General features: G+C 44.1%; 1 protein-coding gene across 1 annotated transcript in view; it reads left to right on the top strand.

Moving 5' to 3' along the window:
• The first annotated feature begins 7,376 nt into the window (after positions 1–7,376).
• The window catches only part of sestd1 (SEC14 and spectrin domains 1), a 22,312-nt gene continuing 11,884 nt past the window's right edge, over positions 7,377–17,804 (top strand). The window contains exons 1-10 of the mRNA XM_061692347.1: positions 7,377–7,408; positions 8,276–8,508; positions 10,392–10,467; positions 10,555–10,663; positions 12,047–12,137; positions 12,591–12,704; positions 14,797–14,910; positions 15,010–15,098; positions 15,166–15,218; positions 15,532–15,630. Of these exons, the coding sequence (XP_061548331.1) occupies positions 10,392–10,467; positions 10,555–10,663; positions 12,047–12,137; positions 12,591–12,704; positions 14,797–14,910; positions 15,010–15,098; positions 15,166–15,218; positions 15,532–15,630 (745 nt within the window). The 5' untranslated portion in view covers positions 7,377–7,408; positions 8,276–8,508. The remainder of the gene's footprint in view (positions 7,409–8,275; positions 8,509–10,391; positions 10,468–10,554; positions 10,664–12,046; positions 12,138–12,590; positions 12,705–14,796; positions 14,911–15,009; positions 15,099–15,165; positions 15,219–15,531; positions 15,631–17,804) is intronic.

Below are 17,804 nucleotides of genomic sequence, written 5' to 3'. Positions count from 1 at the left end.
ATAAAAAAAACAACAAGACTGTTGTCTGTCTGTCTGCGTGTCTGCTGGGAGAAACATATTGCCTCATGTACTGTTGTGTTGTCTTCACACCTCTAATTGCAAGCTGCTGTCATCATCGCACGCTAATGGTCCAAGGTGTAAACCAGCGACAAAAACATGGACGTCCCAATCCTCCGAGGACATCCTCCAGGAAAACATAAGGCACACTTGAAAATAAATTTCATGAAAGATGTGTATCAATGACAACTGATCCATTTGAATGTATTACATGTTTGACACTGAATTTGGAATGAATACAGTATCCAAATGATCTTTTCCTGGCTATTCTGAAGTACTTCTTGTTTCCCTTGGAAACCGCTGACCTCAAAATACCTTTATGTGGGTCATTTGCGTTGTACAGAGCCTTGCGTGATTACTAACCTTTTTGTTGATTGCAGTGAACAGAACAAGTTCCATTAACATTTGTCCTAGATTTTTCCAATCTTGCTGCATTGATCCACCCAGGTGCTATGACAAAATCACAATTCACAAGACGCCCATCTTTTCTGTAAAGTATGCTTTTAAAGGACACCTGAAGATGGCCGAAAGTGGCTGCCTCAAACCAAACTGGCAGACTTCCTGTGTCTTCCTATGTGCCTTTAAAGGACATCTGAAAATGGCCAATATGATCCAAATATGTATACTTTTAACCAAACTTCTGGACCTCCTGTGTCTTTCTGGACATAGCTTTGTGAGACTTTTTGTGGGTCCACTAAAGCTACGGTTGAAACCCTACCAAAGTTCATCTTGCTTGTGGAAACTGCTGGAGCCTTTCCCAGCTATCATTGGGCGGAATGCTGGGTACACCCTGAACTGGTTGCCAGCCAATCGCAGGACACATACAAACAAACAACCATTCGCACTCACATTCACACCTACGGGCAATGTAGAGTCTTCAATTAACCTACCATGTATGTTTTTGGGATGTGGGAGGAAACCGGAGTGCCCGGAGAAAACCCACGCAGGCACGGGGAGAACATGCAAACTCCACACAGGCAGGGCCGGGGATTGAACAACGGTCCTCAGAACTGTGACGCAGTCGCTCTAACCAGTCATCCACCGTGGTGCCACAATTACCAGTGATATGAATACATATTCAGTCTTACAACGACCTAAAAAAAATCACACTAAATAATATCATGAGGAAAGAACATTATGTGGAAATACTGAGGACACACCTCAACACACCAGCTGCTTGGGCGCAAATGGGTCTACTGATATCCCCGACACACATGGATGGAGGCGGTTGGGGTGGCCACGTTTTTTTTATGGCGTGTCCTGGCCACTCCCTGGCTCTGCCTATGTGAATATGGCCTAGGATGGTTAATTATACTAAAGTGTCTGCAATGGATTAAATAGATATATACATAAATAATAATGCATTAAATCCCCCAAAACATTATTTTAACTGTTTATATTTTTTAAACTTTTCTTTCAAATGGAGCGATTTGAACCCAAAACACAGGAACGTAGAAGCTGAGAGATACCAAAATTGCTAGCTTGTTTGCTCGCGGGCTAGCAAGCATAACAAACAGTTCACTTTCCCTTAAGTGTCTCTGTTGTGTGAATCTACACACTGTATGAGGAGCAAGGCAGTGGAGTATTGGACAGAATCAACACCGGCACGTGTACCGGTCCACCGGCGTTCCACGAGCCCACTAGCGGCTAATGACAGAGCCGTCCAACTCTGTCGGCTAACTGTGTGATTCGCACACCGGCTCACCACAACAATGACAATTTATAGAGTCCTGAAAAACTATCGTGTCCATTTTATTTATCAGAATCAGAATCATCTTTATTTGCCAAGTATGTCCAAAACACACAAGGAATTTGTCTCCGGTAGTTGGAGCCGCTCTAGTACAACAAACAGTCAATTTACAGAACACTTTGGGGACATAAAGACATTGACAAAAAACAATTGTGCAAAAAGATGCAGAGTCCTCTAGCACTTAGAGCAGTTCGAACGACTAATATTGCAATAGTCCGGTGCAATGACCATTGTGCAAAGGGCGCTGAGACTTCAAGGAGTGTATGCGGTTTAAAGTGACGAATAGTGCGATCATCTGGGACAATGTTGGTGGTGCAAATGTTACAGATACTCCTCAATCAGTGTGCAAATGGAGCAGATGCTACTCTGGCATGAGTGGCCAGTATATGCAAATAGTGCAGCATGGCGAGACAACTACAGTGAGTGCACAAGTAATAAATAATTGGCCCCACAGAAATGTGACAACGAACTCAAGTCAAAAAATTGCCAGCTTGTTGTAATGGAATTATAGGTTAGGTGTTTAAGAAGTTGATCGCAAGAGGGAAGAAGCTGTTGGAATGTCTACTAGTTCTAGTTTGCGTTGATCGGTAGCGCCTACCTGAGGGAAGGAGCTGGAAGAGCTGGTGACCGGGGTGCAGACGGTCCGAGAGGATTTTGCACGCCCTTGTCTTAGTTCTGGCAGCGTGCAAGTCCTCAATGGTGGGTAGGGGGGTACCGACAATCCTTTCAGCAGTTTTGATTGTCCGTTGCAGTCGGAGTTAGTCCTTTTTTGTAGCAGCACCAAACCAGACTGTGATGGAAGAACACAGGACCGATTCGATGACCGCTGTGTAGAACTGTCTCAGCAGCTCCGGTGGCAGGCCGTGCTTTCTCAGAAGCCGCAGGAAGTACATCCTCTGCTGGGCCTTTTTGAGGACGGAGTTGATGTTGTTCGCCCACTTCAGGTCCTGAGAGATTGTAATTCCCAGGAACTTGAAGGTCTCGACGGTTGACACAAGGCAGCTGGACAACGTGAGGGGCAGCTGTGGCGAAGGATGCCTCCTGAAGTCCACGATCATCTCTACCGTCTTGAGCGTGTTCAGCTCCAGGTTGTGTCGGCCGCACCGCAGCTCCGGCCGCTCCGCTTCCTGTCGATATGCAGACTCGTCACCGTCCTCGATGAGGCCGATGACAGTGGTGTCATCTGCAAACTTCAGGAGCTTGACAGTCGGGTTCGCTGAGGTGCAGTCGTTCGTGTAGAGAGAGAAGAGCAGCGGAGAGAGGACACAACCTTGGGGCGCCCCAGTGCTGATGCTGCGTGTGGATGAGGTGGCCTCCCCCAGCCTGACCTGCTGTGTCCTGCCCGTCAGAAAGCTGTAAATCCACTGGCAGATGGCAGGTGAGACGCTGAGCTGGAGAAGCTTGGTTGAAAGGAGTTCAGGGATGATGGTGTTGAACGCTGAGCTGAAGTCCACGAACAGGATCCTCGCGTAGGTCCCTGCACTGTCGAGGTGTTCTAGGATGAAGTGCAGTCCCATGTTGACTGCATCATCCGCAGACCTGTTCGCTTGGTAGGCAAACTGCAGGGGGTCCAGCAGGGGACCTGTGACACTCTTGAGGTGGCCCAGCACGAGACGTTCAAAGGACTTCATGACCACAGATGTCAAAGCGACAGGCCTGTAGTCATTCAGACTAGAGATTGCAGGTTTCTTGGGGACTGGAATGATGGTGGAGCGTTTGAAGCAGGATGGAACTTCGCACATTTCCAAAGATCTGTTAAAGATCTGAGTGAAGACTGGAGCGAGCTGGTCCGCGCAGACTTTGAGGCAGGATGGGGACACATGGTCCGGTCCTGTTGCTTTGTTAATCTTCTGTTGTTTGAAGATGCGTCTCACATCCTGTTCATGGATGGTTAACGCAGAAGTCAGAGGTGTGGTTGTGGTCGCGGGTGCGGCCGGGTGGGTGTGTGGAGTGAAACTGTCCTTTTCAAATCTGCAATAGAAGGTATTCAAGTCGTTGGCTAGTGTGCTATTGTTCTCAGCTTGGGGGGATCGTCGCTTGTAATTAGTCAGCGATTGGAATGCACGCCAGACTGATTTCGAGTCGTTCGCGCTAAACTGTTTTTCCAACTTTGCTGCATAGATCCTCTTTGCAATGTTAATTTCTTTAGAAAGCTGGTTTCTAGCTCGATTATACAGGGCCCTGTCCCCGCTCTGATATGCATCTTCCTTAGCTTGGCGAAGCTGCTTAAGTTTAGCAGTGAACCACGGCTTGTTGTTGTTGAATGTCCGAAATGATTTTGTTGGTACACAAACCTCTTCACAGAAACTGATATAGGATGTGACAGTGTCCGTATATTCATCCAGGCTGCCAGCTGAATTTTCAAAGACACTCCAGTCTGTGCAGTCTAAACAGCTTTGAAGTTCCATCTTTGCTTCATTGGTCCACTTTTTGACTGTTTTCACTGTAGGCTTCGCACATTTAAGTACTTGCTTGTACGTCGGTATTAAGTGAATTAAGCAGTGATCAGACGAGCCCAGGGCTGCACGAGGTATAGCACGGTATGCGTTTTTTACCGTAGTGTAGCAGTGGTCTAAAGTATTATTTTCCCTGGTAGGACAGTCGATGTGCTGCTTGTATTTAGGGAGTTCGTGGTTGAGTTTAGCTTTGTTAAAGTCCCCGAGAATAATGAGGGGTGAGTCAGGGTGTTTTTTTTCAATTTCGTTGACTTGTTCGGCGAGCGTTAGCAATGCGGCGCTCGTGTTAGCTTGCGGTGTGATATAGACTCCAGCCAGTATAAACGATGCAAACTCACATGGCGCGTAAAATGGTTTACAGTTCAGAAACAGCGACTCCAAATGCGGGCTGCAGTGTGTGCTGAGCACCGTGACGTCCGTACACCATTTTTCGTTTATATGGAGGCATATCCCGCCGCCCTTCGTTTTTCCCGATGATTCCATGTCGCGGTCCGCTCGATGAATGTTGAAGCCGGGAAGCGTGACGGCGCCATCGGGTACAGCGTCGCAAAGCCAGGTCTCCGTGAAGCACATGGCCGCGGAACGTCCGAAGTCTTTACTGGTCTTTAACAGAAGATGAAGCTCGTCCATTTTGTTGGGTAGGGAGCGTACATTCGCGAGGTGGATCGACGGGAACGCCAATCTGTGTCCTCTCTTGCGGAGTTTCACCTGAATTCCGGCTCGTTTTCCTCTGTGGCGCCGCTTCCGCATCCATGCGCCGAAAACCGCGGACGCCGCTCCGGTGAGTAACTCGGGGAAAAAACTGAGCGGATTTTCGAAAGTTGGTGACAGAAAGTCCGGAGTAGCCTCCTTGATGGTTAGCAGGTCTCCCCTTGTGTAAGTGAGTCGTGTAAGGTCTCCAAAGACGGACGAAAAACACAAAAACAAAGACAATACTAGAGAGCGCGTTACAGAGGCGGCCACACTGGTAGGCGCCATCTTGACGATAAGTCGATATAGTAATTATCGTGACAGGCGGATACCGGCAGACAAAGAGAGATTGTTGTTTTGAGAGTCGGTACAGTTTCCACGGCCAACCATGGGATGAGGAACCCAGAAGGATGTGGCTGAAAAACCTGAATTTGAAAAGACTACCGACATTGTATGTGTGCTAATTTCATTTTGTCAACAAAAAGCTGCGGCCATCTTACTGTGTGGTTGGGTTACGAAACTTATATAAACCACTGGAGAAGAGACGCCAGAGGCTAAAAAGGATTGAGAGCGTGCAGTGACACAAAGAACATCAAAGTACGATTTCATGTGTAAATAAGACACAACACTTTAATATTAGTCAGGCAACAACGTAGTTTTACCTTTTTATGAACATTTAATATGTGATGTCCATTTGGAGTGCTGGTCAGTATTATCATAAAAATACAATTTCAGCACAGGCATAAATTGTTCACCTTGTCAGTATTTTAATCTTAACTCATTCACTGCCAGCCTTCCCAGTTAACATGGATTTTTGACTTCTAAAGCCGTCAATGGCAGTGAATGTGTTTTAATCTGCATTTAATATACGTTCCTCCCTACCTTCATTCCATCCATCCATCCATCCATTTTCTGAACCGCTTATCCTCACTAGGGTCGCGGGCTGGAGCCTATCGCAGCTATCTTCAGGCGAGAGGCGGGGTACACCCTGAACTGGTCACCAGCCAATCACAGGGCACATATCAACAAACAACCATTTGCACTAACATTCACACCTATGGGCAATTTATAGTTTTCAATTAACCTACCATGCATGTTTTTGGGATGTGGGAGGAAACCGGAGTGCCCGGAGAAAACCCACGCAAGCACGGGGAGAACATGCAAACTCCACACAGGCGGGGCCGGGATTTGAACCCCAGTCCTCAGAACTGTGAGGCAGATGTGCTAACCAGTCGCTCACCATGCCGCCACCTTCTTTCCTGCTTTGCTTTATACCATCATTGACTCCTTCTTTCATACATCCACTCTTCCTCCCAACCTTCCTTCATTTCCCTTCCCTCGGGGGGAAAAAAGAGCAACAAGCAACAAACTCTGGTGATCCTTTGAGATTTTTTTTTAATGCTCACCTCTGAATATATCCATCTGTGTCTTATACCGCCCCAGGCGGCCAAGACGGGCACACCAAAAGGAACAGCATTTAAAAGATGCAGTATGACAAAACTTTATACATCCATCCATCCGGAGTGCCCGGAGAGAACATGCAAACTCCACACAGGCGTGGCCGGGGAACGAACCCCGGTCCTCAGAACTGTGAGGCAGACGCTCTAACCAGTCGTGCACCGTGCCGCCACGTCCACAATTTCCAAAAACAATTTGAAATGTGGACTCGTAGGACCACAGCACTTTTCCAGTGCATCAGTCCATCTTAGATGAGCTCGGGCCCAGAGAAGCTGGCGCCATTTCTGGGTGTTGTTGATCAATGGCTTTTGCTTTGCATAGTAGAGTTTCAAGTTGCGCTTACGGATGTAGCGCCGAACTGTATTTACTGACACTGGTTCTATTTAATTATGTAATTATTATATGTTTTTATAAAGTACAATATTATGGTGGCTGGGGCATCTGATTCGGATGCCTCCCAGACGCCTCCCTGGTGAGGTGTTCCGGGCACGTACCACCGGGAGGAGACCCCGGGGACGACCCAGGACACGCTGGAGAGACTACATCCTTCGGCTGGCCTGGGAACGCCTCGAGATCCCGCTGGAAGAGCTGGATGAAGTGGCTGGGGAGAGGGCAGTCAGGGCATCCCTGCTAAAGCTACTGCCCCCGCGACCCGACCCCGGATAAGCGGTAGAAAATGCATGGATGGACAATATTATGGAATGTTATTTTTAATGCAATGTAATGTAATTATACATTACATTTTTTGGGGTGGGGGTTGGGGGGTGTGATGGGGTCTGGAACGTATTAATGTATTTCCATTCATTTCAATGGAAAATATTATTTGAGATACATAGTGTTAGAGGGGACGGTTGTGTTTGTAGCAGGTTGTCCACCAGATGGGGACAAAATCCCACACAGTATGACGCATTCAGAGACGGAAATAAGATTAACGGAAACAAAAAAAAAGAGACCTCAGGAAGACCTTGGAAGAAACATTGAAGAGAAAATATGTGAGGTAAAATACAGAATGTATAATTTAATGTAAGACTTGAATGTAACTTATGAAAGCATGTCATGAACGTTGACGTGAATAATGCGCACTCAACGCTCCAGGAATGTGTCATGCTTAGAAAAGGGGAATATTTTCGTGACTGTCTGATTTGTTGGATATTAAGAATATAGAGACAAATAAAAATTAACTCATGTACATCCAAGTTTTGTCGTTTCAATACCGTTAAATGCGGGTTATTAGAATTCCCACGTAGTTTCCAGGCAGGACACGCCCTGCTGCAACATGATTGGCTGCGCAAATGTAACGAGATGACCATCCCAAACGTGTCACATTTGTATGAAATGAAAAAAAGAAGTTTATTATGGTTAGGGCTACGGGTTGGGGTTTAAGGAGGTGTGGGATGGGTTAAGGTTAGGATTAGGGTAGGTTAAGGTGAGTGAGAAACGTAACACTTAACACTTTTTCCGTCTGAAAGCAGTAGCGCGTGTGCTTGCCGGGATACAGCAGCCAAACATATTGCAGCGGCGCGTGTCCTTGAGCCAGTAATATTGGAGCAGGGCGTTTCCTGCCTGGAAACAAGTGTGGGAATCCTAATAACGCGTTGAAGGTACTGTCACGATAAAAAGTTGAAGTTTCCGATTGTCTTTAAATGTCTCCTCGGTTTGAGGCTGCTCCCGCCCCGGATATGTGGCTCGCTAATTTCAAAGTATCGCATCTTCAAAAGACGATATTTTGACGTTCACATTTGGGCATTGGGGGCGCTTACACCTCAATAAATGTCAATAATGTAAACATATATATTTACATAAATACATAGTCACATACATCAGGCAATGTACCTGTAGCCTAGCCTGTGTTTATGTTTTGAAGAAACTTAGAACGGAAAACGCGAGCTGTCTTGGAGCTGGATTGCGCATGCGCAGTGGGTGCAGCCAACAGCGTTGTGGCGCCGCCTGTTTGTGCCTGCAAGTCAGCGGTGGCGGAGTGTCGTGCTGCTGCATGGAAAAAAGATCAAATATCCGCGGGGAGGAGACGCACTGGAGCCACTGGAAACTTCTGGAAGACTCGACGGAGCCACAGAATGCCAAAGATCTGACCGAAAGGTAAGAAAAGTCGATAGTTAGACGGCGAGTCGTTGCCGAATTGATGGGCGAGTTATCGATAGAGAGGCGAGAAAAGGTTCGGCTGCCTCGTGAGTCAATGTAGGTCATTGTGTCTGTGGGCCGAACCGAACCTCACACAGACACACACACACAGTTATGAAGATGATTATAATAATGATGATGATGCCGCCGCCGCACATGTAGGACATCGATCTGTACGACATCTAGAGTCGAACAGAATCTGTTCCGTTCGACTTCCAATAGGATATAATGGCAGTCATCCGTTCCAGGGTCAAACTGTCCCATCATAAAAGCTCTTTTGTTTATGAATGTTTTATTGACTTTCTTAATGGTCATATAGGGCTTTGAAGAAGTCTCAAATAAAGTAAAACGACTTGGACACAAAATGGCCCACTGAAAGTGTTTTTGTAAATAATATGTTCAACATGGCATCTGATTGGTCAAATGGATTAATGTAGCAGCCAGACTGAACCTTTTCGGTGTACCAATAACAATTAGTATCAGTTGCTGTGTGATGGTTATCGTCAGACTTTACTTCCTCTGGATAATTAGAATACAGTAATTGTTTGCAATGGTCACTGTGATGTTGATGAAAACTGAATTTCAAACGGTCAGGAAGGCAACACCAGAGTAGCATAGAGATAGGTATTATATAGATATAGTACACATAGTTGCAGTATTGACAGTTCTAGTTATATGTAGTAGTTATAGTACTTATATGGAGTTGAAACCAAAAGTTTACATCCACTACCATATAAACTAACTTTTTTTCTGAAAAAAAAAAAAGAAATTAGATTAAACTTTTACTGTTTTAGGTCAGTCAGGATTACCAAATTGTATTCTGTTTAGCTAAATGGCAGAATAATGAGACAATTATTATTTAGACATTTCATTACTTTCTTCAAAGTCAGAAGTTTACATACCAAAGGGGTACGATTGTAAGCCTGAGAGCACCATCCCATCCATGAAGTTCAGTGGTGGCAGCATTCTCTTTTGGATCTGTTTGTTTCTGATGGAGACACTGGTGTCCTTCACAAACTAGATGGCATCATCAGGAAAGCACATCTTTCGATAGGGATAGGGAGAATGTATTCTCTAGTTCCGTCCTTGCTGCCTGGGACCAGCTGCCTCCGTTTTAGCTAAGCTCTCATCAATCATTTGCCACGCTGTGTTGAATCTTGCACACCTTTTTCCCCATTCATTCTGCCACAGTCGCTTTCTGCCATGAACATTTGTATTGCTCCTCAGGCACAGCTATGGAAAGCCTGCTTCCGCAGAGATCATTGTCTCAGTGCAGTGGTACAGCTATTTGCATCCACGATTCATGATGAACTGCAGGACTACAGTACTATACAACTGCGCATATGCACCAAAACTATGTGCAGTGAGTCAAAATGGCGTCGGACATAAAGGCTAAACATCATGATATATTTTGTTGTTGTTGTTTTGTGCGTCGTGGCAGCAGTTGCAGCCCTTGTCAGACTACAGTAATATTAAGATTCGTTCTGACTCGAGTCCGAAAATCCTCCTTCGATGATCGCTTTTACGCACCTATTGGAATCCCAATTCAGTGAACAGCCCTAGTAATAAATATGCTCGATCTAGTCTTAATAGACATAATAGGCGGTGCACATCCAAACTTTGGTCTGGTTCTCAAAAGAGCACCAGCGGTTGTTGCCTGGTGCTCGTTCTTTTTTCTCGACACGCCGACCTCCCTTACATTATGGGACCACACGATCAGCTGATTTGGCCCACTACCATTGGGCAGCAGTCCCCAAACTTTTTCTTTGGACCAGGGAATGATTTGCACCCTTGACAGTAGATGTTTAACAATTATATAAAGTTGTTGCTGTTGTTCTAAGATGTGTCATCAGGTTAGCACGATGGAGGCTAGCAGCATCATCAATGTCCTCAACAAGAAGCTGGCCTTCCTCTCAGGTACATCCACTAACATACACGGGCCCGCCCACGCCCACACGTTTCCGTAACAATGTGACTTAAAAGCATGTGTTGTTGTTATTTGAGGCGGTAAAGACCGTCGCAGTGGTCTGATCCTCAGCATCCCGCTGAGCTGCGACCAGACCAACATGGATGAGCTCAGTGACACACTAGACTATCTGCTCAGCATACCCAGGTACACGCACACACACACACACACACAGACACCCACAGACACACACTAGGATAGACTCATTGCACTGGGTTACAAAAATGTATTTTTTCGTAAGATGTCTGTGTTTTCAACTGATTTAGGACAATTTTTCCTTGCTGAATCTGAAAATGACATCTGTTTCTCTTGTTCAGGTCAGGTTTTTTTTTTTATATTTATGTAAGTTGTTAACAGTTTATTAATGAAATGTTACAAACTTTTCCTACTGTAAATTGACTAGCAGACATTGATAAAGGTAAGTACCAGTAAATTTAAAGTTACGTCATAATTGTTCAAAATTCAGGGCATGAGCCTCCGTTTATTTGAACCTGTAAAGCAAACACACCTGTACAAAAATATGTGGCCAAAGTTAACAAGGTTGACCTGATTGAGCAAAACCAATGTGATATTTGGATTCAGCACATCAAAATTGTCATAAATCAGCTAAGAAATCTTGGACAATAAATTTGACCAGTGTTGTCAGCTGATAGTAAAGATTTTGATGTATATTGGCATCGGCCTTTTTTTGTGTGTATTATAGAACATGGCCAGTTTTCCCTTTTACTGCAAATGAATATCGGCTCTAGATATCGGTTATTGGCTTCCTTGACCACAAATAATCGATATCGGTATCGGCCCTGGAATTAAATAAGTAAATAAAGAAATTTGTCTTTCTCTAACACACGCACGCACGCACACACACACACATACGCCAGTATCACACCACAACATAGTACCACATACAGCCGCCGGTACTGAACACACTATGCCAGAAGTTCTGAAAACATCCCAGAATATAGTAATAACAACACAGCAGTACATAGACAGTACCATTCACAACATACCTCTCACAAACACACCACAACACATCACGCATAACATAGCACACAACAGAAACGTTCCACTCACACCACACACAACAATAACAGACCGTTGGCAGTGCCAAACACCACAGCATAGCTGTTACCACACATACAACACAACATCGGCAGTATCGCACAAGGCATCCCAAAATATAGTCAGAACAACACACTAAAACGTAGCCTGTACCCCACAACATATCCAGTACCACACATAACATCGCACACAACATAGCAGCTGCTCTCAAACTACACCAGAACACCGCCAATACCACACAGAACAACAACATAACATAGTCAGTACCGCACACCAGCGGTACATCGCTTGTACCGCACCAGAACACAGCCAGTATCATGCACAGTGTACCAGAATAAGTTTAGTAGTACCACTCAAAAAAAACATCAGAGCATTGCCAGTACCAGCACCGGAACATAACCAGGACCACACGCGTAATTGGGGAACTTAATTAATGACCCATAATGCAACGTGTGTGTGTGTGTGTCTCAGTGAGAAGTGTAAGGCACGAGGCTTCACTGTCATCGTGGACGGACGCCGCACTCAATGGAACACGGTCAAGATGGTGGTGCTTATGTTACAGGCACGTCCAGAGTTCATCATTAACATTTTTGCTTACCAGCCCATGTGGCGAGTGGTTTCCCAGAGTTTCTAGCCACAATTTTGTTGTTGGAAAATTATGTTTAAAGAAAAGAACAAGAACAAGATTTACAGCACTTTTTAATGATCAGCTGAGCAACATTGTGTAAACAGTTGTTAAGAATGGCTTATTTATTGTTGATGTTAGATAGTCATCATTTCCAAGTAGCAGTAGACATTATGTGTGTTCATTCACTCTGTTTATTTTAGTTTTGTTCACTAACTGTTGGTTAATTCATTCAAACACAGTGAGTTTCATATTCTTGTTAATGGCCTGCCTTGTTGTCACTAAGTTTGTTCAATTTCGTGGCTAGTGACTGCTATTGCTCTTAGAAGTGATGCATATTTTCATTAAAATGTGCCAAGCGTCTTAACAACTGGCCGGCCACTCTTTCAGAACGTGATCCCGGCCGAGGTGTCGCTGGTGTGCGTGGTCAAGCCGGACGAGTTCTGGGACAAGAAGGTCACACACTTCTGCTTCTGGAAGGAAAAGGACAGACTCGGGTTTGAGGTTAGATGCGTTGACCAATCGCAAGCATTCACATCCATAGAGAAACACACACATTTCCATCTTTTTATACAAACGGCAATTCCATTGAAGTTGGGACGTTGTGTAAAATGTCAATAAAAACAAAATATAATGATTTACAAATCCTTTTCAACCTATACCGGAATTTCTCTGGTGTACAATCCGCACACTTAAAATTGACCCAAAAATCAGCATAACCCTTCTATCTATGTATAATGCACACCAGTTAATTTCTAGCTATTCATATTTTCATATGTTCAAAAAGTGAATGACTATCAGCATTTAATTAGGTTATTCATATAAATATTTTACTGTATGTGTGCATACATACAATTCCAGATGGTACTATCAATAATATTGTGTCTGAAGTAAATCAGATTGTTTTTTGTTTTTTTTATTATTGTTGTTGCTCTACTATATTGCTCTACTATAGTGACATGATAGTGATACTGTGGCTTTAATGAAGAAGAGAAATTCCCAGCATACGGAGCATCATTGTAAATAGTTGTCAAGAATACTGTGTAATGTCAGTTGGTGTTAATTAGCTCCAAAATAATGTCAATAGACCTTATGTGTGTTTATCCCCGCTCTTGTTCTTGTCTGTTAACTATTGTGTGATTATTTTGCACTGTGAGTGTCGCTTCGCAACCGATAACCTGCCTTGGTGTCGCTCACTTGAGCAAGTGTGTGCCTGGTGTGTATGATTCGTTGAAGGTAAGTTCGTCTTTGTTAAAGCTACCGTGCATCATTCTCATTGATGCCCCTTCTCCATTATACTTTTTCGAGGCCGAGCGGTGACAATGGTACCACTTTTCAGAACCTTCTCTGACCTGGTTCTAAAACGCAGGCCAAGGAGGGCCGTGACAGAACTGTCATCTGATTGGCCGACAGATGTAGGCGTTTCTTTAATCGTGGTGACTTGTTACTGTCACAATCATGGCGTCTAAAGGCAGCCGCACACCGAGTGCCGCCGCCGAACCCGACTGAACTGTCGCGTACTATGCGTGATTAGGTGACTGCGAGTAGGCCGATACTACTGAATACTGAATACACAGCATCAAATGGCTTCAAACAGGCTTGTCCGATCAGTGCAGTCTACTGACAATGGTTTTCTGAAGTGTTCCTGAGCCCACGACGTGGCAGTATCCATTACGCGATGATGCTTGTTTTTAATGCAGTGCACCCTGAAGGAGCGAAGGTCACGGGCATTCAGTGTTGGCTTTCAGCCTCTTCGCTTACATGCAGAGATTTATCCAGACTCTCTGAATCTTTTGGTGATATTATTATATATCGTAGATGATGCATTCTCTTAAGTTCCTTGCAATTGTACATTGAGAAACATTGTTCTTAAACTGTTGGAGTATTTGCTCGCGCAGCTGTTCACAAAGTGGTGAACCTCGCCCCATCCTGGGCGATGATTTGGGGATGGTCCTTTAATACCCAATCATGACATTCAACTCTTTCCAATTAACTTGTTCACATGTGGAATGTTGGGAAAAGGTGTTTTATGAGTGTTCCTCAACTTTCCCAGTCTTTTTTTTGCCCCTGTCCCAGCTTTTTGGGAACATGTTGAGGGCATCAACTTCAAAATAAGAGACTATTTGCAAAAATAAAAATGCAAATAAAATAAAAACAATGTACGTTCATCAGTTTGAACATTAAATATATTTTCTTTGTAGTGTATTCAGTTGAATATAGGGTGAAAGGGATTTGCAGATCATTGTATTCTGTTTTTATTTTTGTTTTACAAAATGTCCCAACTTCATTGAGATTGGGCTTTGTTAATTTATTTGGAACTACATACCTGGTGTGTGTGTTTGTGTGTGTCTGTGTGTGTGTGTGTGTGTGAAAGAAATAGTGGGTCATCATGGTGCTCCACAACAAGAAGAATGAGTGTATCAGTGATTGGTTGTCATAGTGACCCACTTCCTTTCATGTGTTGCTATGGTAACTGGACAGATCGTCTTGCGCATCCCAGAATGTTCCTCACTTAATCCCGTTTTTCCCGTGCACACTACACTAACTACACCGCATATGACATCGTTGTACTTAATGTTGTCGCGCTTCCTGTCAGGTGATCCTGGTGTCAGCCAATAAGCTGACTCGTTACATCGAACCCTCACAGCTCACTGACGAATTCGGAGGAAGTTTGGACTACCACCACAGCGACTGGCTCAGCAAGAGACTGGTCGCCGCTACAAAACATTATTCATTTATTTATTAAATCTGCATGTTACCATGGCAACTCAACCTCTTTTGTGTGTGCGTGTGCCTGTGTGTGTGTCAGGTGTTTGAGAAGTTCACCAAGGAGTCCACTTCACTGCTGGATGAGCTGTCAATCATCAACGACAGTGACAAGAGCACCCCCCTCGACAAGTACGTACATGTGCGCACACACACACATACATCTGACGCAGTAGTTTTGACGTATGTGCGTGTGTAGGTCAGCTGATGTCCTCCTGCCATCCTTTGATCCAGAGACGGTCCTCCAGACAGGTAAATGGCAGCTTTGTAATTTGTGTGTGTGAGTGTGTCCATACGTGTTTTGTGTGTGTGCAATATTTGTTTGTCCTTGCGTGTATGTGTGTGGTTTTTTTTGGTGTATTTTTTGTACGTCGGCATCTGTCTGTGTTTTGTGTGAGTATTTGTGTGTCTACGTATGTTTACGTGCACGTGTATCAGGTTGTGTGTGTGTGTTTGTGTGTGCCTTAAAGGGGTCTTTGTTGTCTTAGTTGATGGTGCCATCTTCCGCCTTCCTCTCAGAGTGACACACAAACACACTTTCTTCTGTGTGCATGTGCGTGTGTAGGTCATGAGTTGCTGTCCGAGCTCCAGCAGCAACGTTTTAACGTCTCTGAGGGGGGAGGAGTCGGAGGAGGCACCAGTGGAGGGAGTGGAGGACAAGGAGGTGAGGAAGCTCAATCTGACACTAACACGCTAATGCTAACTGTGTCAACAAATGTGCACCACATACAGACAAGATAGCACCGCACACAAGAACTTAGTTAGTACCAGACATAAGAAAATAGCCATATAGCTGGTACCAGCCATGCAAAACACAACAGCCAGTAGTACACACAACACACTCGGAAATAGCCAGTACTACAGGTACATCTCAATAAATTAGAATAGTGTCAAAAGCTTAATTTAGTTAGGTCGTTCAATTCAAAAAGTGAAACTCATTATTATACTGTAGAGATAGATGCACTACACACACTCAGAGTGAATTGTTTTCATTTTTTAATATATACAGTGCAACCTCAATAAAACGTGCACCAATATCACAGATGGTGGATAAAACAAACCGTCTAAAAATTGTTTTCCATTTTTCATTTAGAATGCCGTTGACAAAGTCATTTAGTTCCAGAATTGGTTGCTGTTGTGTACTGGCGCTTTGGCGCAATGCAGGCGGAGAATGGGACTGATGTATTTCCGGGTCACAGCTTTATAATATAACTAGATCCAATTCTAAAAGCCGTGCCTATGTGGCGGCCATGTTGAATGTGGGGCATTGACGTGGTGGCCTGGCAGAGAGAGAGAGAGGGGCATGGCTCTGGGGAATACAAAATGCAAGTCTCTGGAGTCTGGAACATGCTATTTTTGGAACAGTAACAGTTTTTTTTTCTTTTTGTCAAGCCATTCACCTTTGGTATTGGATTTGGAAATAGGAACCACACTAATTCCTCGCGGCTCATTAAAGCAACTTGCCTATGATGAGTACTGTACGCCAGCAATCGCACCATGACCAAGCAAAGCGGCATGGTATGTTTGGATAAAATGTGAAATTTTCCAACATTTTCAAGGTTTCTTTTCTATTTATTTCCAATAACTTTGCACTATAGTGGGCGTTTTAGGCCATGGAAAAAACCCTGCAAAACAATTATTTTGTACTGTACAATAATATTGGTGGATATAGCCTACAAAAGTGCTTCAATGTAACTTCGGCTACATCGGACAACTCCCCGCCCCTATTAGTCCATACTATCAAGGTTCCACTGTATGCATAATTTCGATGATTATAGCTTAAAGCAAACGGAAACCCCAAATTCACTATCTCTAGAAACTAAAATATTACGTAGCGAACAGTTAAGAAACAATGAAAATGATTTTTAATGTAGAAATTAGGCAGGAATTTGCCCTCTGAAAAGTATTTTTCCAAGTATTTGAGTACGGAAATAAATGGACTACTCTACCATATTCTTATTTATTGAGATGTACCGGTACACACCACACAACATAACCAATGTCACACATAGAGTGACTGTCCAGAACATAGTCAGTAGTGCTACACACAAGAATGTAGCCAGTACCCCAGAGACAACACCAGAACATAGTCAGTACCACAGACTACACTAAATAAGTTATTTTGTGCTGCTTCACAATTCTGAGGACTGGGGTTCAATCCCCGGGCCCGCCTGTGTGGAGTTTGCATGTTCTCCCCTTGGCTCTGTGGGTTTTGCTCCGGGTACTCCGGTTTCCTCGCACATCCCAAAAACGTGTGGTAGGTTGATTGAAGACTCTAAATTGCCCATAGGTGTGAATGTGAGTGTGAATGGTTGTTTGTTTCTTTGTGCCCTGCGATTGGCTGGCAACCAATTCAGGGTGTACCTCACCTCTCACCCAAAGATAGATAAAATGGATGGATGGATGGATGGATGGATGGATGGATTGATTGATTATTCTCGCAAGTATCCCATTTATTATTTATGTAATCAGATCAAAATTGATTTTGTATTATTAAACAACAATACCAACACAAAATATACATGTGAATTGCAGGTATTATTTTGTCCACCTGTAGGACAATAGTGGTGGTAGGCTATATTAAATTAGCTAACAATGTTTACGTTAGGCTATTGTAGACATGCTGTTTGTGTTCCAGTTCTGCTTTTGGAGTACACACATTGCCATAGTAGTTCTTCCAATAATCGTCCTCATAAAGTTATGTTTCTGTCGTACATAATTGTTGAAAAGCATGTGTTGTCTCCAGAAGTGGGTCACGCCCACATCCCTGATCAAATCCTGGTCTGTCAACTTCTTGGCCTGCGTCCACCTATCCTTGTTCTTCTTTTCCCGGCGTTT

The sequence above is a fragment of the Phycodurus eques genome, chromosome 12 (assembly GCF_024500275.1).
Source record: "Phycodurus eques isolate BA_2022a chromosome 12, UOR_Pequ_1.1, whole genome shotgun sequence".
NCBI lineage: Eukaryota > Metazoa > Chordata > Actinopteri > Syngnathiformes > Syngnathidae > Phycodurus > Phycodurus eques.
Note: the sequence above shows the minus strand (reverse complement) of the source record. Positions and strands in the feature narration are given on the sequence as shown.